Below are 26096 nucleotides of genomic sequence, written 5' to 3'. Positions count from 1 at the left end.
CTTGTTGAAAATGTTAACTTTTTTTTATTTTACTTTTTCAAAGTCAGTTCATTTCATAAGGACATGGGAGGCATCTGATTACACAAAAACACTCCATCACAGTATTGACAGATAGACAAACAGACATGCTCTGTCTGGGAGAGCAGAGCATGTCTGTCTGTTTGTCAGGGATGGTTAAAGGTAATTTATGTTTGTGTGTGTTAGTGCTGAGCGATTAACCAACTTTTTTTTTTGTGAGAGCCCAACACGCCGTTTCTCTGGAAATAAATAAAATAATTCACGAGAGAAATCAAGTCAAGAACTATGTGGAATGCTGTGCTGAAAGGGTGTTGTAGTTTTCATTAAGCAAATATTCAACATAGTTTAGTGTAGAAAATTGGTAATTAACAACAATGATCATAATCCATTGCGCCTGTTCTTTCCGGCTTGGACAGAGATGGATACACTTACGCCTGCTACGTTAGGTTAGATACACACAGACTGGATGAAAAAGGAATATACACAACATGAGTGGTGTCTATTCATGGATGCCAAGGGAAGCTAGATCTGTTTAATTTTCCTTAAATTCGCAAGAGGCTCTCTGTCTCTATAGCCCATCGATCGGATGCTGTCTGGTCAAAAAGAGTATGATATTGTTGCCACCAGTAGCATTGAATGCAAGGGAAGCCAGCGAGCATTTGCCCTCCCTAATATAAAATATTAGCCAATCAGCATTGATCTAAACTGTGAATGGTCCTGGCGCACCAAAAAAAAGGGTCAAGGGAAGCCAGTGTGGATTTGGCTTCACACCACATTAAGCCAAACGTCATTGGCAGAAAGAAACTGTCTGTAACATTAACGTGCTTGATTATGCTATAGGTCATGTAACTGTTTGTTACATGCAATATGCTTTGTGGACTTTTAATTTATTATGCCACTGTCTTATTGTCTTGGCCTTTAGGCCTATATATCACGGTGGCAAGGCATGTGAACTAACAGGTTATAGAGCAAACAACGCAATTATCACAACATATAGGTTATTTGGGATTTTCTTTCCCTGGCTGGCTTGGCTTCCCCAGTGATTTGACCCATATACCGCTACTGCACAACACAACAATAAGAGAGAGACAGTTTGGGAAAGTATGCCTCATCTACTTTGAATAACTAGTAAAATGATTACATCAGACAGCTCTGCAGCATGCTTAGTCTGGTTAGCTAAATAGGATGACTAAGTAATACATGATGACTTTAAGGAATGAAAAATAAAGTTATCAAATAAAAAGTAAGCAATATACACAACTGAAATATTATTTCATGTTTTTCTTTGGATGTCTACCGAATGTGGACCTGAAAGAGACCATGGAATATTTTTAGTTTGGCTTTGGAATTTCCATTAAAAAGCTATAAAATCATTTTAATGTCATTATTTCATAATGCATTTAATGTTTTAAAAATTAATTGAAACCGATTTTATTTTTTCATAATCGAACCGGAACTACCTTCAAAAAGAACTAATCGCCCAGCACTTGTGTGAGTGTGTAATAATTGTGGGTGCTAATATTTTTCCTATTTCACACATGTACATGTGTGTATTAATACTCATGTGTGAATTGGAAACTTATTTTTGCATATCCCAACTCTCCCTGAGACACACTAGGAGAGTGGGGTCACGGCCTGCAATTATCAACGGCGACCCTAGAGCAATTAGTGTTAAGTGCCTTGCTCAAGGGCACAGACAGATTTGGGTTGGCAAGTATTTGTTTGTGCTTGCATGTGTGTATGCTTGAGGAACACAAGTCTGCAGCCCACTACTGTGTTCTCTTCCTTAGAACAAGCGCTTCTCATAACTGTGTGAGAGAGAGAGAGGTTTAACAGATTAATGGATCACATAACAAATGACCAACATGTTGCATCAGGCCGAGATCAGATACTGTAGACACATATAGGCAGGTTGAAGTGAGATTAGTTTTGAAAGGGGAACCATTCTAAATCTAGGGGCTTGTATGTGGTACGTGGAACTGAGATGTTCAGAAGATCCTCAGATAATATATTGTAATGTTAGCTTCTGAGACAGCGCTGCACTATGGGCAAGCTAGAGCACATCAGTAAGTACCTGTGCATGCTGTGGACTCCTCCCTCCATCTGGGCTGATGTCGTCCTCTTCTCAAACTTCAGATCCCCAGAATACATCATGGCTCTGCAGGGGGAAGACAAATAGTGTTACACAGAGCCCCGAACTCACACACACAGCCTTCGAACAGATGGTGTTATCAAAGTAGGCTCACTTTGATTTACATTCAAATGTGTACCTGAGCTGGGTGAGGCTCTTGGATCCGATGTCTTGACAGGAGTGCTGGATCCCAGCCAGCAGGTAGGGAATAAACTTATGTATGGAGCCCTTGTCCTGGACCGCCCCCGACACACCCTGGGCCACCTTAATCTTGTCACACTCACTGGAGAGAGGGAGGAGGAGACGGGTAAGCTACGGTACCTTCAGAAAGTATTCATACCCCTTGACTTATTCCACATTTTGTTGTGTTACAGCCTGAATTCAAAATATACCCAATAATGTAAGTAAAAAAATGTATTTTGAAAATAAAATACAGATATCTCATTTACATAAGTATTCACAGCCCTGAGTCAATACTTTGAAGAAGCACCTTTGGCAACGATTACAACCATCAGTCTTTCTGGGTAAGTCTCTAAAAGCTTTCCACACCTGGATTGTGCAACATTTTCCCATTTTTCTTTTCAAACTTTTTCAAGCTCTGTCAAATTGGTTGTTAATCATTGCTAGACAACCATTTTCAGGTCTTGCCAAAGATTTAAGTAGATTTATGTAAAAACTATCTAGGCCACTCTAGAACATTGTCTTTTTGGTAACGACTCGTGTAGATTTGGCCTTGCATTTTAGGTTATTGTTAAATCAAAGTTTATTTGTCATGTGCGCCGAATACAACAAGTACACAGTCGTGGCCAAAAGTTTAGAAAATGACACAAATATTAATTTTCACAGTCTGCTGCCTCAGTTTGTATGATGGCAATTTGCATATACTCCAGAATGTTATGAAGAGTGATCAGATGAATTGCAATTAATTGCAAAGTCCCTTTTTGCCATGCAAATGAACTGAATCCCCAAAAAACATTTCCACTGCATTTCAGCCCTGCCACAAAAGGACCAGCTGACATCATGTCAGTGATTCTCTCGTTAACACAGGTGTGAGTGTTGACGAGGACAAGGCTGGAGATCACTCTGTCATGCTGATTGAGTTCGAATAACAGACTGGAAGCTTCAAAAGGAGGGTGGTGCTTTTAATCATTGTTCTTCCTCTGTCAATCATGGTTACCTGCAAGGAAACACGTGCAGTCATTATTGCTTTGCACAAAAAGGGCTTCACAGGCAAGGATATTGCTGCCAGTAATATTGCACCTAAATCAACCATTTATCTGGTCATCAAGAACTTCGAGAGCAGTTCAATTGTTGTGAAGAAGGCTTCAGATCGCCCAAGAAAGTCCAGCAAGCTCCAGGACCGTCTCCTAAAGTTGATTCAGCTGCGGGATCGGGGAACCACCAGTACAGAGCTTGCTCAGGAATGGCAGCAGGCAGGTGTGAGTGCATCTGCACGCACAGTGAGGCAAAGACTTTTGGAGGATGGCCTGGTGTCAAGAAGGGCAGTAAAGAAGCCAATTCTCTCCAGGAAAAACATCAGGGACAGACTGATATTCTGCAAAAGGTACAGGGATTGGACTGCTGAGGACTGGGGTAAATTCATTTTCTCTGATGAATCCCCTTTCTGATTGTTTGGGGCATCTGGAAAAAAGCTTGTCCGGAGAAGACAAGGTGAGCGCTACCATCAGTCCTGTGTCATGCCAACAGTAAAGCATCCTGAGACCATTCATGTGTGGGGTTGCTTCTCAGACAAGGGAGTGGGCTCACTCACAATTTTGCCTAAGAACACAGCCATGAATAAAGAATGGTACCAACACATCCTCTGAGAGCAACTTCTCCCAACCATCCAGGAACAGTTTGGTGACGAACAATGCCTTTTCCAGCATGATGGAGCACCTTGCCATAAGGCAAAAGTGATAACTAAGTGGCTCGGGGAATAAAACATCAATATTTTGGGTCCATGGGCAGGAAACTCCCCAGACCTTAATCCCATTGAGAACTTGTGGTCAATCCTCAAGAGGCGGGTGGACAAACAAAAACCCACAGATTCTGACAAACTCCAAGCATTGATTATGCAAGAATGGGCTACCATCAGTCAGGATGTGGCCCAGAAGTTAATTGACAGTATTCCAGGGAGGATTGCAGAGGTCTTGAAAAAGAAGGGTCAACACTGCAAATATTGACTCTTTGCATCAACTTCATGTAATTGTCAATAAAAGCCTTTGACACTTATGAAATGCTTGGAATTATACTTCAGTAGTCCATAGTAACATCTGACAAAAATATCTAAAGACACTGAAGCAGCAAACTTTGACAATTAATATTTGTGTCATTCTCAACTTTTGGCCACGACTGTAGACCTTACAGTGAAATATTACTTAAAATCCCTAACCAACAGTGCAATTTAAGTAAAAAAATAGGTATTAGGTAAGCAATAGATAAGTAAAAAAAAATACAAAATAAAAACAGTAAAATGACAGTGAAAATAACAATAGTGAAGCTATATACAGGTGTGGTACCGGTACAGAGGTAATATGTACATGTAGGTATAGTTAAAGTGACTATGCATAGATAAGATAATAAACAGAGAGAAGCAGCATAAAAGAGGGGTGGCGGGGGGGGGGGGTGAACAGACGGACGACGACACACACTGCAAATAGTCCGGGTAGCCATTTGATTACCTGTTCAGGACTCTTATGGCTTGGGGGTAGAAGCTGTTGAAGCCTTTTGGTCCTAGACTTGGCGCTCCGGTACCGCTTGCCATGCGGTAGCAGAGAGAACAGTCTATGACTGGGGTGGCTGGGGTCTTTGACTGCCTGATGTAGAGGTCCTGGATGGCAGAAAGCTTTGCCCCAGTGATGTACTGGGCCGTACGCACTACCCTCTGTAGTGCCTTGCGGTCGGAGGTCGAGCAGTTGCCATACCAGGCAGTGATGCAATCCGTCAGGATGCTCTCGATATTGCAGCTGTAGAACCTTTTGAGGATTTCAGGACCCATGCCAAATCTTTTCAGTCTTCTGAGGTGGAATAGGTTTATCGTGCCCTCTTCACGACTGTCTTGGTGTGTTTGGACCATTCTAGTTTGTTGGTGTGTTTGGACCATTCTAGTTTGTTGGTGATGTGGACACCAAGAAACTTGAAGCTCTCAACCTGCTCCACTACAGCCCCGTCGATGAGAATGGGGGCGTGCTTGGTCCTCCTTTTTATGTAGTCCACAATCATCTCCTTTGTCTTGAAGGAGATCTCCTTTGTCCTGCTGAAATGTGAATTAATCTCCCAGTGTCTGTTGGAAAGCAGATTGAACCAGGTTTTTCTCTAGGATTTTGCCAGTGCTTAGCTCCATTCTGTTTCTTTTTTAACCCAAACAATTCCCCAGTCCTTAACGATTACAAGCATGCCCATAACATGATGCAGCCACCACTATGCTTGAAAATATGGAGTGTGGTACTCAGTGACGTGTTGTATTGGATTTGACCCAAACATAACACTTTGTATTCAGGACAAAAAGGTAATTGATTTGCCACATTTTTTTGCAGTATTACTTTAGTGCCTTGTTGCAAACAGGATGCATGTTTTGGAATATTTGTAATATGTACAGGCTTCTTTTCACTCTGTCAGTTAGGTTGGTATTGTGGAGTAACTACAATGTTGTTGATCCGTCCTCAGTTTTCTCCCATCACAGCCATTAAACTCTAACTGTTAAAAGTCACTATTGGCCTCATGGTGAAATCCCTGGAGAGGTTCCTCTCCGGTAACTGAATTAGTAATGATCGTTGTAGTGACTGGGTGTATTGATACACCATCCAAAGTGTAATTAATAACTTCACCATGCTCAAAGGGATATTCAATGTCTGCTTTTATTTTTATCTACCAAAAGGTGCCCTTCTTTGCGAGGCATTGGAAAACTTCCCTGGTCTTTGTGGTTGAATCTGTGTTTCAAATTCACTGCTCGACTGAGGGACCTTACAGAAAATTGTATGTGTGGGGTACAGAGATGAGGTAGTCATTCAAAAATCATGTTAAACAGTATCATTGCGTAGTGAGTCCATGCAAATGATTGTGACTTGTTAAGCACATTTTTACTCCTGAACTTACTTAGGTTTGCCATAAGAGGTTGAATATATATTGACTCAAGACATTTCAGCTTTAAAAAAATATTAATGACATTATAGGTTATTGTGTGTAGGCCAGTGACCAAAAAATCTCAATTGAATCCATTTTAAATTCAGGCTGTAACACAACAAAATGTCGGAAAAGTCAAGGGGTTTCTTTTTTTTCTTTGATTTTTGAAAATCAATTTAACCCCCTTTTCTCCCCAATTTCGTGGTATCCAATTGTTAGTAATTACTATCTTGTCTCATCGCTACAACTCCCGTACGGGCTCGGGAGAGACGAAGGTCGAAATTCATGCGTCCCCCGAAACCCAAACAAGCCACACCGCTTCTTAACACAGCGCGCCTCCAACCCGGAAGCCAGCCGCACCAATGTGTCGGAGGAAACACCGTGCACCTGGCTACCTTGGTTAGCGCGCACTGCGCCCGGCCCGCCACAGGAGTCGCTGGTGCGCGATGAGACAAGGATATCCCTACCGTCCAAACCCTCCCTAACCCGGACAACGCTAGGCCAATTGTGCGTTGCCCCACGGACCTCCCGGTCGCGGCCGGCTGCGAGCCTGGGCGCGAACCCAGAGTCTCTGGTGGCACAGCTAGCGCTGCGATGCAGTGCCCTAGACCACTGCGCCACCCGGGAGGCCGGGGTGTGAATACTTTCTGAAAGGCACTGTATATGTGTTTTGTCTTTTGATTGACTGCCTGCTTCAAAGCCAGTTACCCCTGGGTCGTATTCATTGATTATTGCACACTGTAGCAAAACATTTTGCAACGGGAAACAAAAACAAGCGTTCAGGTAGTGTCTCTGTTATTTAACTTTGTGCCTAATGAATACAACCCTGGAGACAATAAATGTGTATTACTAGTGTATTAGTATCAGGTGTTGGAACCGGTTCAGGGAACAGAACTGAAAAATGTAAAATAACAAAAAAAAATTGAGGAACAGAAGCAAGAACGAAAGTGATCTATACTGTTCCGGAACTGAACCGTTATTTTAAAAGCATGGGAACTGTTATTTTATGCTCCGGGCATTTTTTTCCCATTCCCACAAAAACTCCGCAACAAAGTGCCTATACAAAACCCTCACTTTGTCACTCAAACTAATTCCAGTGTCCGCCTGCCTGCCAGCTGAACATCTCTGCCAGTATGTGTGTGCCGGCTACCTGCCCCCCCTCCTCACTCAGAAGCATAGTCTACCGTAGATATTGACGTCACAAGCTAGTTTTGGTCTAGTTCGCAAACTCTAGGCGGCATTATGCGTAATGTAATGGGACTGAGAGTCATGGTCAAGAGCTAGCTCTGGTCCAACGTTAGTTAAGCCAACTCTCTGAAGTTCAAAGACATTGAAAGTTCCTTCATAGTTTCCGCTCCCCCATAGGTATAATTCTGTGGGCCTAATTCAGATAAAGCATGTCATAACAACCCAGCGCTTCATAAACAGTTACTTTCGTTTGGTTCGAACCGGTTCAGAACTATATTTTGCTGGTCGGAATGAACAAATTATGGTTCTGTTCAGAATGAAACGATTGGCAAATGATTATATTAGTATTACTGCGCCTCAGTACCTGAAGTATCTGGTCTGGGAGCCCAGGTTCTTGTCCATGGCATCCAGTGAGCCCATGCCTCTGTACTTCTTCAGCCTGATGCCATCAGAGAAGAAGTATTCACCTGGAGCCTCACTGGTGGCAGCCAGGAGAGAGCCCATCATCACTGGAGAGACAGAGGGGAGGAGGTAACCGTTAGATAATGTGAGTGTTAGCACTTTATCCACTGCTAATGGAATGTGTATATGCTTGTGGTGTGTCTTTTGTAAAAGCCTTTCTCTGAGTGTGTACTTTAGACCACTGAACTCTGGACCTTTCCACTTCTTGTTTTTATTGTTCCCCTTTAATCAGGGACTGATTTAGACGTGGGACACCAGGTGGGTGCAATTAATTATCAGGTAGAACAGAAAACCAGCAAGCTCCGGACCTCGTAGGGTAAGAGTTGAATACCAGGTCTAAATCAGTCCCTGATTAAAGGGGAACAATGAAAACAAGCAGTGGAATTGGCTTTGAGGTCCAGAGTTGAGTTTGAAAGGACTATAAGGAGAGTTTGTGTATGGGTATTTAATTTAAGCCTGACTCACCTGTAGATGCCCCCAGTGCCAGGGCTTTGGCAATGTGCCCCACGGTCTGGATGCCCCCGTCGGCAACGACTGGCACCCCGAATCGACGGGCGTACTCCGACACCTTGTACACGGCGGTGGCCTGGGGACGCCCGCATGCCAACACTGAGACAACAGGGGAAGGAGGACAGGTGTGAACAAAGAACACGCACACACAAGTTGAATATCCAGCCAAGCCTGCACATGTAGACCAATTAGTGGAAAAAATATCAGAATTGGGCTGCCTGTGTAAACGCAGACTTATTGTCACTTCAGTTGAGGCTGACAGGTCATGGTGGAGAATATCCAGCCAAGCCTGCACATGTAGACCAGGGTTTCCCAAACTCAGTCGGTTTGTGCCCTAGCACTACACAGCTGATTAAAATCATCAAAGCTTAATGAGATGGTTATTTGAATCAGCTGTGTAGTGCTAGGGCATAAAACCAAAACATGCACCCAGGGGTGGCCAGGGCCAAGTTTGGGAAACCCTGCTGCAGGCCACCTATCAGAGACAGACTAGTCATTCTCACACACAGCAGACAGTCTGTCCTTGAATGTATTTGATGTAATTTCCTGGTTTATGAAGTTAATAAGTCAGCATTAATTCATATTGTTGTTGATTTGCTATAGATTAAACATGGTTTCGACTTGCTTAAGTGGACTATATTTTAATGAATGTTATTTTATCATGTGTTTACCTGATAAATTGAATCATTATCAAACTGATTACATAGCAAGATGATGGGGCATGATAGGATTTCCAATTTGCAAACATAGACCAACCGCACACTATATTTTATTATACAAAGTTGGTGTTTATTTGGGAAAATAACATTCATAAAATGAAGAGAAAAATCAAGTAAGTCTTAGGTGTTTTGAATGGAGTTTGTTTCGTATGCAGGCTTTGTCCAACACTAAATTTGAGAAGTAGACGATTGCTATAATTTCCTCCTAAACGTGTTGTGTAACAGTTTCAATGAATCCTGTTGTGAGCAATCAGTTTCAGAGAATTTATGAACTCTTACTCTAAAATGAGTTCATTAGAATGTCAGAAGCCAACATCAAAGAAGTCGATAAAGTGGAAAATATTATTTTAGATTCATGTCCCCTTCTTTTTCTGTGATTATTACGCATGAGCTTTGGAACAGTCTAACTGTTACAGGTATTTAACACTTAATAATTACCTAAAAAAATACTCAATATCCAGACCAGCACTACCAGAAAGTTTTTGCAGTCATGCATATTTTTCCACTTTTGAAATAATGATATTATAATTATGATCGAACACATTGTAAATCATATGTTAAGTCAATGACGTATGTAAATGAGGTGTTAGAAACAATGACATAGGTAAATTAATTAAATGCGTTACAAAAGCCAGTTTAATTTGGCGCTAAGGGCTCCCTCCCCACTCCTATATGAAAACCTGGGCGTAGGTTGGTGTACAACCGACAGGGTAAATGCAGTTAAATACAACTCATGGGGGAAAAAGACTAGGTTTATTTTTTCTTAACAGGGACAACGACCTTTTACAGTAAATTGGCAGATGCAGAATGATGAAAATATCTTTCATCTGTAGTAGGCCTATTGATATTGCTAAAGAAGTTACAACTTGTTTCAGATGAGGGAAGGTGAATGGCCTAACTGACAGACACCATCATGACTGAGACTGTCCATCGCATGCCTGTGCACTGCATTTAAGGATGCATCTCAAGTCCACTACTAAAACATACTTCATCATATGCATCCAAACGTAGCGCATGTGTCGTAATGAGGACATGTCGAGACAAGATAGGTGTGATGTCACACACTGTGACTGACAGATTAGTCAAGGACAACCATCCAAAAACCCAAAAACCCAAGGCCAGCTTGAATACTACTTGTACTGATGCAGAGCCGTTAGCAACCAATGCAGAGAGGCTGTGAAGGCGGGTGGGCGGGCACAGTGTGGTAGTAGAGCCAATGAGAGAGAGCCCTGCATAGGGGGGTGGGGGACTTACTGCAGTATCCCGTAACAGTAGTTGGGGTTTTGGGGCTGTGGAGCTTTATACCAGGAGGAACACTGAGAGGCGCTAGAGAGACATACATTACAGGCAGTGTGAAACCAAGAGAGAAGAGAGGAGGAGAGGAGAGGTCCACACAATGAAATGAAGGTGATGAGAAAGAGACTGTTACAGAGAGAAAGAAAGACAGTTACAGAGAGAAAGAAAGACAGTTACAGAGAGAAAGAAAGACTGTTACAGAGAGAGAAAGAAAGACTGTTACAGAGATAGAAAGAAAGACAGTTACAGAGAGAAAGAAAGACAGTTACAGAGAGAAAGAAAGACTGTTACAGAGAGAGAAAGAAAGACTGTTACAGAGAGAGAAAGAAAGACTGTTACAGAGATAGAAAGAAAGACAGTTACAGAGAGAAAGAAAGACTGTTACAGAGAGAGAAAGAAAGACTGTTACAGAGAGAGAAAGAAAGACAGTTACAGAGAGAAAGAAAGACAGTTACAGAGAGAAAGAAAGACTGTTACAGAGAGAGAAAGAAAGACTGTTACAGAGATAGAAAGAAAGACAGTTACAGAGAGAAAGAAAGACTGTTACAGAGAGAGAAAGAAAGACTGTTACAGAGAGAGAAAGAAAGACTGTTACAGAGAGAGAAAGAAAGACTGTTAAAGAGAGAAAGAGACTGTTACAGAGAGAAAGGGAAGCGATAGTTAGATAGAAAATAAGAAACCCAAAACAGATCATGAAAGATGGGTTAGAGCTGTGGGTGGGTGGAAGGGAGGGGAGCTAGGAAGCCTGCCATTGGTGGGACTTACCTTCCTGTGTGATACAGATGGAGCCACTGCCCATGCCCACGCGCAGGCCGTCCACCCCGGCATCAATCAGGTTCTTGGCCTGGGCTGCAGTTACCACTGAGACAAGCAGGGGGAGACAGACCAACAATGTCAAGGGTGGTACATGGTGTAACCATTAAATGAGGGCAATTCTGAGAATGCAGCATTTCTATGTGTGTGTGTCCCAACACTCACCATTGCCTCCAATGACCTGAAGCGGTGGGTATTTCTCTTTGATGTACTTAATCGTGTCGATTTGGAAGATCGAGTTCCCTTGAGAGGAGTCCTTAAAGAACGAGAGCAACATTAAAGAACAGATTGAAGAAGAGAAAGTATCTATATGAGAAGAACAAAGAGACGGGGTAGGAGAACCAGTGACCCACCAGTACGACCACGTCTACTCCGCTCTGCACCAGCAGGTCCAGTCTGTACTTGTCATCGTTGTGCGTGCCGATGGCTGCCCCACACAGCAACTGTTTGCGGGAGTCTTTAGCGGCCAGGGGAAAGTCCCTGTTCTTCTTCAGATCTGTCCTGGCGATGATGGACACCAGGCAGCCCTCCTCGTTCACTATGGGCAGCTTACCTACACAGAGATGGACACCATTTAGAATGAGGGAATCTAATCACAAGGTACATGAATTTGACATGTATAGGACTGTCCTTCCCTTTTCCCAGGTCCCACCTCCTCACCTTTCTTACTCCTCTGCAGGATCTCATTGGCCTCTTTTAGTGTCACTCCAGCTGGAGCAACGACAAGGTCCTCCAGCTTTGTCATCACCTGTAGCGGGGAAGGAAAGGAGAAAACAAAGGAAGATGAGCATTTACCTTTGGACGGCAGTTAGAGTGGTAGGGAAGTAAACTAAATGCATATACACTGATTTAAAAATACTAACTCAAAGACCGAATAACATTCAACCATGATGTGTTAAGCCACACCCACCTCACTGAGTGGCAGGATGTGCTCCTCCTCCTTCAGGAAGTCAATGTCACGCGAGGAGATGATGCCAACGAGGTGGCCCCCCATGTGGCCGTTGTCTGTGATGGGGATGCCGCAGAAGCCGTGGCGTGCCTTGGCCTGGAACACGTCTGCCACACGGTCTGTAGGACTCATCACTACCGGGTCTGTGATGAAACCCTGTTCGTACCGCTGGGAGAGAGAGGGAGATGAGGGGGAAAAGAGGGAGCAGGGAGGGAGGGCATGGTGGAGAGGGTGGAGAGAGAGGAATGAGGTAGCAGGAAGGATAATATAAATTGGGGGAGGGGGAAGAGGAGAAAAGTGAACAGGGAGAGGAGCGAGAGGGTAAGGATATCTATTGCACTCTGCAAACCTACAGGGTATTTAAAAAGCAAGCCAGACAGAGCATGAGAATATAAAGAAAAAGATTGCCTGACGGGAACACTACAGTGAAACAGCAGCAACTAGGTTGGCAGGAAGATCAAACCGAGAGAGCAGACGATAGGATGAGTAACAGAGACAAACATACAGACACACACATGAAACAGAAAAGAAAGATGAAAGGAGATGGGAGTGAAAAAGAGAGAGCATGGCATAGGGGTCATTACCTTGACCTTGCGGACCTCGTTGGCCTGGAACTCTGGAGTGCAGTTGTGGTGGATGAAGCCTATTCCTCCTGTGAGCTGAAAGAAGGGACATCATATTTTTAATTGTGTGTGCACACGTGTAAAACTGTGTGTGTGAGAGAGAATGTGTGTCCTCAGAAATTAACCCTAACTGAAGGTGCCTGTAAGGATTTATCCAGAACAAACTGTTCCAAGCCTCGAGGAAATTCTGGCCTTTGTTTTCCGATGAAGATTGTGATGTTTTCTCTGACGTTTGCCTCTGGGGAGGTTCACAACTATCTTTGGTTACTATTTTAAGTGAAACAGATATGTGCAGCTGTTGTAGTCACTTCAAGTCACCCTGGCCTGGGAGAAAGTATAGGTTGTTATCCAATAGCTGATGATATTTACACCATCAGGGGTTTTATAGGGTTGTGGCTTGTGGTCTCATGTGAACATGTGATTGGTCATTCAAAACAAAGCCGTTTTTAATTCCTTTTTATTTAAAAAAAATGTTGGGCTTAATATTGCAGAAAGATTGTTGCTTCTATCAATGTAATAGTCTGCATCATTTCCAATCCCCCATATATTTTTGGGGTAAATATATATATACACTGCTCAAAAAAATAAAGGGAACACTAAAATAACACATCCTAGATCTGAATGAATGAAATATTCTTATTAAATACTTTTTTCTTTACATAGTTGAATGTGCTGACAACAAAATCACACAAAAATGATCAATGGAAATCAAATTTATCAACCCATGGAGGTCTGGATTTGGAGTCACACTCAAAATTAAAGTGGAAAACCACACTACAGGCTGATCCAACTTTGATGTAATGTCCTTAAAACAAGTCAAAATGAGGCTCAGTAGTGTGTGTGGCCTCCACGTGCCTGTATGACCTCCCTACAACGCCTGGGCATGCTCCTGATGAGGTGGCGGATGGTCTCCTGAGGGATCTCCTCCCAGACCTGGACTAAAGCATCCGCCAACTCCTGGACAGTCTGTGGTGCAACGTGGCGTTGGTGGATGGAGCGAGACATGATGTCCCAGATGTGCTCAATTGGATTCAGGTCTGGGGAACGGGCGGGCCAGTCCATAGCATCAATGCCTTCCTCTTGCAGGAACTGCTGACACACTCCAGCCACATGAGGTCTAGCATTGTCTTGCATTAGGAGGAACCCAGGGCCAACCGCACCAGCATGTGGTCTCACAAGGGGTCTGAGGATCTCATCTCGGTACCTAATGGCAGTCAGGCTACCTCTGGCGAGCACATGGAGGGCTGTGTGGCCCCCCAAAGAAATGCCACCCCACACCATGACTGACCCACCGCCAAACCGGTCATGCTGGAGGATGTTGCAGGCAGCAGAACGTTCTCCACGGTGTCTCCAGACTCTGTCACGTCTGTCACATGTGCTCATGTGCTCAGTGTGAACCTGCTTTCATCTGTGAAGAGCACAGGGCGCCAGTGGCGAATTTGCCAATCTTGGTGTTCTCTGGCAAATGCCAAACGTCCTGCACGGTGTTGGGCTGTAAGCACAACCCCCACCTGTGGACGTCGGGCCCTCATACCACCCTCATGGAGTCTTTTTCTGACCATTTGAGCAGACACATGCACATTTGTGTCCTGCTGGAGGTCATTTTGCAGGGCTCTGGCAGTGCTCCACCTGCTCCTCCTTGCACAAAGGCGGAGGTAGCGGTCCTGCTGCTGGGTTGTTGCCCTCCTACGGCCTCCTCCACGTCTCCTGATGTACTGGCCTGTCTCCTGGTAGCGCCTCCATGCTCTGGACACTACGCTGACAGACACAGCAAACCTTCTTGCCACAGCTCGCATTGATGTGCCATCCTGGATGAGCTGCACTACCTGAGCCACTTGTGTGGGTTGTAGACTCCGTCTCATGCTACCACTAGAGTGAAAGCACCGCCAGCATTCAAAAGTGACCAAAACATCAGCCAGGAAGCATAGGAACTGAGAAGTGGTCTGTGGTCACCACCTGCAGAACCACTCCTTTATTGGGGGTGTCTTGCTAATTGCCTATAATTTCCACCTTTTGTCTATTCCATTTGCACAACAGCATGTGAAATTTATTGTCAATCAGTGTTGCTTCCTAAGTGGACAGTTTGATTTCACAGAAGTGTGATTGACTTGGAGTTACATTGTGTTGTTTAAGTGTTCCCTCTATTTTTTTGAACAGTGTATATATATCCATATACATCCATACAGAAGTCGGAAGTTTACATACACCTTAGACAAATACATTTAAACTCAGTTTTTCCACAATTCCTGACATTTAATCCTAGTAAAAAATCCCTGTTTTAGGTCAGTTAGGATCACCACTTTATTTTAATAATGTGAAATGTCATAATAATAGTAGAGTGATTTATTTCAGCTATTTTTTCTTTCATTGCATTCCCAGTGGGTTAGAAGTTTACATACACTCTTAGTATTTGGTAGCATTGCCTTTAAATTGTTTAACTTTGGTCAAACGTTTCGGGTAGCCCTCCACAAGCTTCCCACAATAAGTTGGGTGAATTTTGGCCCATTCCTCCATGACGGAGCTGTTGTAACTGAGTCAGGTTTGTAGGCCTCCTTGCTCGCACATGCTTTTTCAATTCTGCCCACACATTTTTTTTATAGGATTGAGGTCAGGGCTTTGTGATGGCCACTCCAATACCTTGACTTTGTTGTCCTTAAGCCATTTTGCCACAACTTTGGAAGTATGCTTTGGGTCATTGTCCATTTGGGACCAAGCTTAAGGTTCCTGACTGATGTCTGAGATGTTGCTTCAATATATCCACATAATTTTCCTCCTCATGATGCATCTATTTTGTGAAGTGCACCAGTCCCTCCTGCAGCAAAGCACCCCCAAAACATGATGCTGCCACCCCCGTGCTTCACGGTTGGGATGGTGTTCTTCGGCTTAAAAACCTCCCCCTTTTTCCTCCAAACCTAACGATGGCCATTATGGCCAAACAGTTCTATTTTTGTTTCATCAGACCAGAGGACATTTCTCCAAAAAGTACAATCTTTGTCCCCATGTGTAGTTGCAAACCGTAGTCTGGCTTTTTATGGTGGTTTTGGAGCAGTGGCATCTTCCTTGCTGAGCAGCCTTTCATGTTATGTCGATATAGGACTCGTTTTACTGTGGATATAGATACTTTTGTACCGGTTTCCTCCAGCATCTTCACAAGGTCCTTTACTGTTTTTCTGGGATTGATTTGCACTTTTCGCACCAAAGTACGTTCATCTCTAGGAGACAGAACGCGTCTCCTTCCTGAGGGGTATGACGGCTGCATGGTCCCATGGTGTTTATACAGATGAAAGTGGTACCTTCAGGCGTTTGGAAATTGCTCCCAAGGATGAACCAGACTTGTGGAGGTCTACAATGTTTTTTTCTGAGGTCTTGGCTGATTTCTTTTGATTTTCCCATGATGTCAAGCAAAGAGGCACTGAGTTTGAAGATAGGCCTTGAAATACATCCACAGGTACACCTCCAATTGACTCAAATGATGTCAATTAGCCTATCAGAAGCTTCTAAAGCCATGACATAATTTTCTGGAATTTTCCAAGCTGTTTAAAGGCACAGTCAACTTAGTGTATGTAAACTTCTGACCCACTGGAATTACGATGCAGTGAATTATAAGTGAAATAATCTGTCTGTAAACAATTGTTGGAAAAATTACTTGTGTCATCCACAAAGTAGATGTCCTAACCGACTTGCCAAAACTATAGTTTGTTAACAAGAAATTTGTGGAGTGGTTGAAAAATGAGTTTTAATGACTCCAACCTAAGTGTATGTAAACTTCTGACTTCAACTGTATATATATACACATATGCATACATAAACATTCATACATATACACATACTTTTTTTAGAAAATACCTTTATTATTCCCCGCAAACCCTAACACCCTTCCCTCAATTGGAGTAAACTAATAAACAATAACACTTCGGCTTCTACCTTCAGTTTATACATATTATACACATTTTACAGACCAAATCTATTTTACAATAGTCATATTTTGTTCATTTTTAGTCCTTCCTCTATGTCTGATGTCCATCCACTTTGATTTCTATTTGTAACTGTGCTATTTCACAAAATTTCTGAACCTATATACATTTTACAGACCCCGTATGTTTTACATTTGTTGTCTTGTTATTAGTCCCACCCTTCAGCTCCATTCAACCCCTTCAATCTATCTCTTAACACCATCCATTTTGGATTTCCATTTGCCATATATTTTTCAACTGTGCTGTGATGCTTCACAAAAGTACTGAACCTTTCTATTCTCATAGCTTCTACAGACTGTAAAATAAAGATTAACATTTTTTCTAAAATAATTATATTATTGATTGACTATGACTTAGTTCTAGGAAAATGTTAGTTCTAGGCAAATGTTGCAATTCTTCAGCCATTCCTGGACCTGTGACCAAAAACGAGCTACATATGGACAGTACCAAAATAAATGATCTAATGACTGCCTCCTCACAGCAAAATCTGCAGAGCTGGGAAGATTGTATCCCCCATATATATAACATTATATTGGTTGCAAGAATTTTATATAATAATTTAAATTGAAAAATTCAAAGTTTTGAATCCGGCGTTGTTTTGCGTGTCAATTCATAAACCAGGTGCCATGGAATGGATACATGGAAAATCTCTTCCCAACTACTTTGCGATTTATATGGCACAGCTAGAGAACCAGTTTGGATTTAAGTATAACTTTTGTATGACTGATGCTTTTAGTGAGAGATCTAATGCTTTAATATTTAATAATTTCTGCCCTCCGAATTCATATTCGTTATATAAATAGGCCCTTTTCATTTTGTCTGGCTTGCCATTCCAAATAAAATGGAATATATTTTGTTCATATAATTTAAAATGCAGGTCACGAGGTGTAGGCAAAACCATAAGCAAATAGGTAAACTGTGATATGACTAAAGAGTTAATCGGGGTGATTTTTCCACAAACAGACAGGTATTTTCCTTTCCGTGGTAGCAAGATCTTAACTTTCTATAAAAAAATTGGAGTGAGATCATTTCTTTATTTCGTGATTTGTATACCGAGTATGTCCACATCTCCGTCAGACCATTTTATTGGTAAACTACACTGTAATGTAAAAGTTTCATTTTTTTGTGATTCAATACGTAATATAGTACACTTATCATAATTTGGTTTTAGTCCAGAGAGTTTAGCAAAAGTATCTAGATCCTCTGAGGCTGTGGAGGGATTCTAATTGGGGTTTTAAAAGAAAACATGAATCATCAGCGTACAATGGCACCTTTGTTTTTAAGCCACATTTCTAATCCCTTTCTAATTTCTAATTGAAATGTAGGAGACACTAAACATAGGAACGCAACACTTATTTGTCATCACTCATCGATATCATGTTGAAATCAATCATTGTTGGATCTAATTTCGATGGCAATAATAAATAGATATGCAGATAGTGGACAACCTTGTTTTACTCCTCTTAACAGTTTAAAACTTTCTGAGATGTAGCCATTATTTACTATTTTTCACCTATGGTTACTATACATAACTTTAACCCATTTCATAAGAGATTCTCAAAAATTGTAATATTCCAGGCATTTATATATAAACTCCAGTTGTACTTTGTACTTTATCAAAAGCCTTTTCAAAGTCAGCTATGAAAACCAGGCCTGGTTTCCCCGATATTTCATAGTATTCTATTGTTCCCAGTACTTGTCTTATATTATCTCCAATGTATCATCCATATAAAAAAAACTTTCTGATTAGGATGAATAATATCCGACAACTTTTTAATTCTATGCGCCAAGCATTTAGCTCGAATTTTTGCATCACAACACTGAAGTGTAAGAGGCCTCCAATTTTTTAAATGGACTGGATCGTTATATATACCAATTGGATCCTGTTTCAGTAATAAGTAAATCAAACCTTGTTGTGTGTCCGATAATCTATATCTATATATTATATAGGAGTGGTTAAAACATGCTAATAATGGTCCTCTGAGTATATCAAAAAACAGTTTGGTATACCTCCACTGGTATGCCATCCAGCCCTGGAGTTTTCCCTTTAATTGCATCAAGAAGTTCCTCTGTAATTTGGCCTTCACATGAGTCTTTCTGTACAGATGTTAATTTTACATTATTAATATTCGGTGAATCATGCGTGACTCCCATCATTTGTAACAAGTTTCAATACATTTTTTTTGGTAGCATTTCTATGTTGAAGATTGAAAAAGAATTTGGTGCATTTTCCCCCATATTCCATCCAGTTCCCTTTATTTTTATAATACACTGCTCAAAAAAATAAAGGGAACACTTAAACAACACAATGTAACTCCAAGTCAATCACACTTCTGTGAAATCAAACTGTCCACTTAGGAAGCAACACTGATTGACAATAAATTTCACATGCTGTTGTGCAAATGGAATAGACAAAAGGTGGAAATTATAGGCAATTAGCAAGACACCCCCAAAAAAGGAGTGATTCTGCAGGTGGTGATCACAGACCACTTCTCAGTTCCTATGCTTCCTGGCTGATGTTTTGGTCACTTTTGAATGCTGGCGGTGCTCTCACTCTAGTGGTAGCATGAGACGGAGTCTACAACCCACACAAGTGGCTCAGGTAGTGCAGTTCATCCAGGATGGCACATCAATGCGAGCTGTGGCAAAAAGGTTTGCTGTGTCTGTCAGCGTAGTGTCCAGAGCATGGAGGCGCTACCAGGAGACAGGCCAGTACATCAGGAGACGTGGAGGAGGCCGTAGGAGGGCAACAACCCAGCAGCAGGACCGCTACCTCCGCCTTTGTGCAAGGAGGAGCATTGCCAGAGCCCTGCAAAATGACCTCCAGCAGGCCACAAATGTGCATGTGTCTGCTCAAACGGTCAGAAACAGACTCCATGAGGGTGGTATGAGGGCCCGACGTCCACAGGTGGGGGTTGTGCTTACAGCCCAACACCGTGCAGGACGTTTGGCATTTGCCAGAGAACACCAAGATTGGCAAATTCGCCACTGGCGCCCTGTGCTCTTCACAGATGAAAGCAGGTTCACACTGAGCACATGAGCACATGTGACAGAGTCTGGAGACGCCGTGGAGAACGTTCTGCTGCCTGCAACATCCTCCAGCATGACCGGTTTGGCGATGGGTCAGTCATGGTGTGGGGTGGCATTTCTTTGTGGGGCCGCACAGCCCTCCATGTGCTCGCCAGAGGTAGCCTGACTGCCAATAGGTACCGAGATGAGATCCTCAGACCCCTTGTGAGACCATATGCTGACACATGCACATTTGTGGCCTGCTGGAGGTCATTTTGCAGGGCTCTGGCAGTGCACCTCCTTGCACAAAGGCGGAGGTAGCGGTCCTGCTGCTGGGTTGTTGCCCTCCTACGGCCTCCTCCACGTCTCCTGATGTACTGGCCTGTCTCCTGGTAGCGCCTCCATGCTCTGGACACTACGCTGACAGACACAGCAAACCTTTTTGCCACAGCTCGCATTGATGTGCCATCCTGGATGAACTGCACTACCTGAGCCACTTGTGTGGGTTGTAGACTCCGTCTCATGCTACCACTAGAGTGAGAGCACCGCCAGCATTCAAAAGTGACCAAAACATCAGCCAGGAAGCATAGGAACTGAGAAGTGGTCTGTGGTCACCACCTGCAGAATCACTTCTTTTTTGGGGGTGTCTTGCTAATTGCCTATAATTTCCACCTTTTGTCTATTCCATTTGCACAACAGCATGTGAAATGTATTGTCAATCAGTGTTGCTTCCTAAGTGGACAGTTTGATTTCACAGAAGTGTGATTGACTTGGAGTTACATTGTGTTGTTTAAGTGTTCCCTTTATTTTTTTGAGCAGTGTATATTACACTGGATCTTTCTTGAATAAGTTCGTCCATTTCTTTTTGTTTTTCCTCTAACTTATTCTGTGCCTCTATGGTACAGTTTTTATTGCTATCTGTACTGTTAGTCCTTCAATTTCCTTTGTTAATATGGACTCTTTTGATCTAAATTGCTTTTGTTTTATAGATGAGTACTGAATTGCATTGCCTCTAAAGGCACATTTAAAAGTGTCCCATACAATACGGGGATCTGCTGTACCTATGTTATGTCTGAAAAAGTCAGTTATAAATTCTTCTATCCTAGTTATAAACATTTTACCATCTAGTAGGCTTTTATTAAATCTCCAATATCCTCAACCACGTGGAAATTCTGTAAGAATAATATATGTGATGATCCTTCTTGATGATCCTTCTTTAATTCCTTCTTGCCTCTTTGGTAGCTGCGTGCCAACAAGTGCGGAGAAGATTAGCGTCACGTTTCACGCTCTTAGTTTTTACATAAGTTGATCCGATACGGCTGTTTACTTTGTGAATTGCAGTCTACTTTCAACTAAAATCTTCAATTATGACGCCATGCCAAAGTGTGTGTGTGTGTTTAAACCAGACTTACTGCCATGGCAATGGCCAGCGCTGACTCTGTGACTGTGTCCATAGGGGAGGATACAAAAGGCGTTTTCATGGTGATCTGTTTTGTCAGGGCTGAAGTCAAATCCTGCAGAGGAAACAAACCAGTTTCTACAAGTGAATACTTGTAACAAACACTTATTGTAGTAACAAACAACTTTTAGGGGGTATGCCTAATGAATAAGGCTCTGCTACAAATCAAGGTTACAATGGAAAGTTCTTCCTTCATAAATGGAACCCTGGATTGTATTTACAGGCACCAAACAGAAGAAAACGTCTCGAAACAGGCAGGGACTACCTGAAATTGTCCAATAAGAAATGCTTGTTTTCGGTTTCTGTTGCAAATTGTTTTGCTAGTGTGCACTAATGAATTCGACCCTGGTCATGGAGGGACAGAAGCCCTATTGTCTTGAAGAATAAGGGTTCTACTCACCACCTGTTCTGATGTGAAGTCAATATACCCTGGAAGAAGCAGGAAGTCACTGTGAGTGAGTGAGAGAGAAGGGGTGAGAGGAGAGCAGGGCCAGGCCTCACATGCTGCATACAATCTATCAATGACATTCACACACATGTGCAATTTCACACACAATGTACTGCAAGGTGTTACGAATTCACTCAAGGGGAGGCCAAAGGTTAATTCCCATCTTCAGTCATATTCTATGCTATTTTTTTCATTGACACAGTGGCTGTAAAAAAAATACTGCAAGCTCAGTATTTGATCATCTGAGATATCTGGAACTTCAAGTTGATCATTTTTCTGAGAAGTTGGGTGTATGTTACGTGGTGTGCATGCATGTGATGCCATGTGATGCATGCACAGAGTCCTGTGTTATTACACATTAGTGCTGATGGTCAACACATTCCTAAAGGTCCTGGGAGGTTTCCAAGCGTACTGTGTGTCTTGTGCTAACTAGTTGACATTTAAAGCATGCTATTCCACTTGCATCTTCATTTTGGTGTATACTGGTACTATAAACACCTAAATAGTCAATGTGTGCCCATGCTTCTAGGAGATTAAGCCTATATTAAGCAAGGAATTAGCAGAATGAGATGTGGTAACTTCACTGAAAGAGCAGACAAGAGATAAGGCACTGTAGTGGACAGTAGCTGACTGACTGAAATTTCTACCTAACAACTACTTATTGTTCGTGGCATTCCAATTCAATCAGACCCTTTTGCTAATATCTTGACATGATGGTGCCTCCAGGGTGTCATAATTACATTCTTGTCAAACATCGTCACACAAGGCATGTCATGCCTTCATGGTATTTCCTCATTCAACTGCTGGAAACTAAGCTAACCTATCTGACCACAAAATAGTTATTGTCTTGAGTGTCAGACACTGAAAGTAGGCTGATTAATAAACAGAATGGGGAAACATGTCCCAGACACCCTCAATAAGGGTGATGCAGTGCCATGAATGCATGGACCTAAATACACTATATATACAAACGTATGTGGACACCCCTTCAAATGAGTGGATTTGGCTATTTCATCCACACCCGTTGCTGACGTGTATAGAATCGAGCACACATACATGCAATCGCCATAGACAGACATTGGCAGTCTAATGGCCTTACTGAAAAGCTTAGTGACTTTCAACATGGCACTGTCATAGGATGCCACCTTTCCAACAAGTCAGTTTGTCAAATTTCTGCCCTGCTAGAGATACCCCGGTCAACTGTTATTGTGAAGTGGAAACGTTTAGGAGCAACAACGGCTCCTAGGCTTCACAAGCTCACAGAACGGAACCGCTCAGTCCTGAAGCGCGTAAAAAAACATATATATATAAAAATCGCCTGTCCTTGGTTGCAACACTCATTACCGAGTTCCAAACTGCCTCTGGAAGCAACGTCAGCACAATAACTGTTTGTCGGGAGCTTCATGAAACGGGTAGCCATGTGCAATAACAAGCGTCGGCTGGAGTGGTGTAAAGCTTGCCGCCATTGGACTCTGGAGCAGTGGAAATGCTTTCTCTGGAATGATGAATCATGCTTTACCATCTGGCAGTCCAATGGACAAATGTGGGTTTGACAGATGCCATGAGAACGCTATATGGTACCAATGCATATTGCCAACTATAATGGGGAATAATGGTCTGGGGCTGTTTTTCCATAGTTCAGACTAGGCCCCTTAGTTCCAGTGAAGGGAAATCTTAACGCTATAGCATACAATGACATTCTAGACGATTCTGTGCTTCCAACTTTGTGGCAAAAGTTTGGGGAAGGCCCTTTCCTGTTTCAGCATGACAATGCCCTCGTGCACAAAGCGAGGTCCATACAGAAATGGTTTGTCGAGATCGGTGTAGAAGAACTTCACTGGCCTGCAGAGCCCTGACCTCAACCCCATCGATCACTTTTGGGATGAATTGGAACGCCGACTGCGAGCCAGGCCTAATCGCCCAACATCAGTGCCCGACCTCACTAATGCTCTTGTGGTTGAATGGAAGCAAGTCCCTGCAGCAATGTTCCAACATCTAGTGGAAAGCCTTCCCAGATGAGTGGAGGCTGTTATATCAGCAAAATGGGGACCAACTCCATATTAATGCCCATGATTTTGGAATGAGATGTTCGACAAGCAGGTGTCCACATACTTTTGGTCATGTAGTGTACTACAATAGAGGAACGTCCAAATCATGCATAACTGAATAGCCAGGCTTATCCAGAACCTAATCAAATACCCAGCTAGCTACTTCATTATGTTGGTAGATTTGCATCAGTCCCCAAAGTCAAATTGTTACGCAACTCGATGTCACTTGAAAGCACGAGTTGAGCCGGGAAACCTAAGTCGGCAGACCCATGTAGAAAGAAGTAATTTACTGCGTGTACTGCAATGACTCAAAGCCCCTGCATGAGCAAATAATAATGTAATGTGTTTAAGACATAATATAGGGCTTGCTCTGGTTATTAGCCAACTACAAATAGCTGTCAGAGAAACTGGATTTCCTCAAGGAGCCATGCGACCAGACTGTAAAAATATATTTTTTTATTTGCGACTGCCAAATCCCAATAATTACTTGTACGTAAGGCCGTCCCCGCAGTTGAAGAGTTGCTGCCCGCTCAGTCCATCATCGGGCACGTAACCAGTCTGTCCACTGATCAAGTAGTCGGCCATGATACACAATCTATTTAGTGTTTGATCAGTCACTTTGGTGCTAAACATACAACGACCCACGAGACCGAGAACTTTCTTCGTTTCTTCGCTTCACTCCTAGTTCCGATTGGCCATCTGTCAGTCAGCTGTGGCGTGGTGCGACCATGCGCGCTGTCCCCCGCGTGCCTTGTTAAAGTCAAGTCTATAAAAATGACATGTAATGCATTCACAACAGTAGAACATAAACCGAAATGCCCTTTTTATTCCTCGGCCTTTAATGTTATCAGGCTCCTGCCCTGTCTGGCGGTAGCTCTGGTCGCACACGTGTTCGTGATGTGCAGTTTGCGAACGATTCGTTCTTTTTGAAAGACTCTTTTTACTGACTCGAGTCATGATTCGTTTTTTTCAGAGCGACTAGTTCATTTTATTCGTTCGTTTGACCTGCAGGCGGCAATGATTAATGATTATACAGCAAGATTAATACGCGGTCCTCCGGTTTAGTGGCTCCAGAGACGTGCTCCGACCAGCAACTGTGTATCATGTGCGCAAGTGAAAGTAGATCTAAACATACATGTTTAGAACTGATAATTGATCTCATGGTGCAAGAATATATGCAAGTAATTGATTATTAAACGGTATGATGGACACAGCATATTACTCTCACAGCAGTCAAGCAATGCGTTCCGCCAAGGGTCTTACAATCTAATCTGGTTGTGGCCACAACTATACCTCGTTTCAAATGTATCAAGAAATAACCTTATTTGTATGCTTAGCAATCAACAATTGTACATTGTTTAAAGCACACTTTTAAACAAGTGACACATGACAGCTCCAATAAACAATGGCGTGTATTCATGGATGCCAAGGGAAGCCAGGCTTCCCCCCAAAAATGACCAAGAAAATAAAAAAACATCCAATCCTTTATTTCGTCTGCGTTTAGTCTCGTCTTCCCCAGTGATTTTACCCACGCACCTCTATAGCCAATAAGCCCCTTATGGTGAAGGACATGTGAACGAGCGCGTAGTAGAATCATGACTTTCGAGTTTTCAGTTCATCGTTGTCCTGCGTGCTCTGACTCAAATGAACGAAATGAGTCGAAATATTAATCATTTTGACTGAACGACTCGAAAAGATCCGAGTCAGTAAAAAGAGCCGAACTTCCCATCACTAGCTCGTCAGACAACTTATTTTCCGTCACGACAAATATATCCCCCCCAACCTGAGTCATGCGTCATTTCCGGCACCGGGCCTAACTCCGCCCTAAAATCTTGCAGTTCATCAAGTGTACTCGAGAGGGCGCGGTGAATTATGTCACCTTGTGAACGTCCCTATTGAAGTTTTATGGACCTCCCACTATAAAGTGGCATGCACACATAAAATGACAGAGGGCATTAGACCAGTTATATCTGGCATATGATGCTGCCTATATTTGGACACAGCAGACTGATCAGAATAAGCAGTGACTATGCTGAAGCTCTTGTTAAGAGGCTGTGTCGAAATTAAAACAATTTGTGGAGGCCTACTGTTTGTGTTGGAAGGTCAGAGGGTGTCGGAACTTTTTAACACGTCTGAAGTGTTGAGTATATGATCTGTAATCTGAGCAAAATTAGTCCTAAAATTAAGATTCTCTGAGAGTAAGGGTTTTCAGCAAAAGTTTGCAGTCAACCCATAGACAACCACACCACTGCTGGTGAACCTAGCCTGGGTGCCAGTGTGTTTCTGCTCTCTTGCAATCTCTTACAGGCATTGGTGTGTGATAATTA

At 42.7% G+C, this 26096-nt stretch overlaps 1 protein-coding gene across 3 annotated transcripts; it reads right to left on the bottom strand.

Moving 5' to 3' along the window:
- Positions 1 to 25993, bottom strand: LOC139542705 (inosine-5'-monophosphate dehydrogenase 2). 3 transcript variants are annotated; one of them, XM_071348473.1, is made up of 15 exons: positions 24257 to 25663; positions 21674 to 21722; positions 21227 to 21328; positions 12793 to 12867; positions 12170 to 12376; positions 11920 to 12007; positions 11613 to 11812; positions 11425 to 11515; positions 11212 to 11307; positions 10405 to 10476; positions 8387 to 8530; positions 7824 to 7968; positions 2289 to 2432; positions 2093 to 2176; positions 1 to 1826 (listed from the first exon to the last, which is right to left on the bottom strand). In XM_071348473.1, exons 1-15 carry the CDS (start codon positions 24400 to 24402, stop codon positions 1805 to 1807), a joined length of 1665 nt encoding a protein of 554 aa, XP_071204574.1. In that variant the 5' UTR covers positions 24403 to 25663; the 3' UTR covers positions 1 to 1804. The 3 variants fall into 3 exon arrangements, with proteins under 3 accessions (XP_071204574.1, XP_071204576.1, XP_071204575.1); XM_071348475.1 differs by lacking the exon at positions 10405 to 10476 and having other exon boundaries at positions 24257 to 25147; XM_071348474.1 differs by lacking the exons at positions 1 to 1826; positions 2093 to 2176; positions 2289 to 2432 and adding an exon at positions 4828 to 5432 and having other exon boundaries at positions 24257 to 25993.
- Between the last annotated feature and the right edge of the window lie 103 nt (positions 25994 to 26096).

Source organism: Salvelinus alpinus, chromosome 17 (assembly GCF_045679555.1).
Source record: "Salvelinus alpinus chromosome 17, SLU_Salpinus.1, whole genome shotgun sequence".
In the NCBI taxonomy this organism is placed as follows: domain Eukaryota; kingdom Metazoa; phylum Chordata; class Actinopteri; order Salmoniformes; family Salmonidae; genus Salvelinus; species Salvelinus alpinus.
Note: the sequence above shows the minus strand (reverse complement) of the source record. Positions and strands in the feature narration are given on the sequence as shown.

What these genes read in the sequence shown, in the direction of transcription:
- LOC139542705 (XM_071348474.1), bottom strand. Translation starts at nt 24,402, where the DNA reads ATGTTTAGCACCAAAGTGACTGATCAAACACTAAATAGATTGTGTATC. An exon ending in CCTGCAGAGGAGTAAGAAAG is followed by an intron (nt 11,813 to 11,919) that starts GTGAGGAGGTGG and finishes ATCTCTGTGTAG; the next exon opens with GTAAGCTGCCCATAGTGAAC. An exon ending in TCCCAGACCAGATACTTCAG is followed by an intron (nt 5,433 to 7,823) that starts GTACTGAGGCGC and finishes GCTTTCCAACAG; the next exon opens with ACACTGGGAGATTAATTCAC.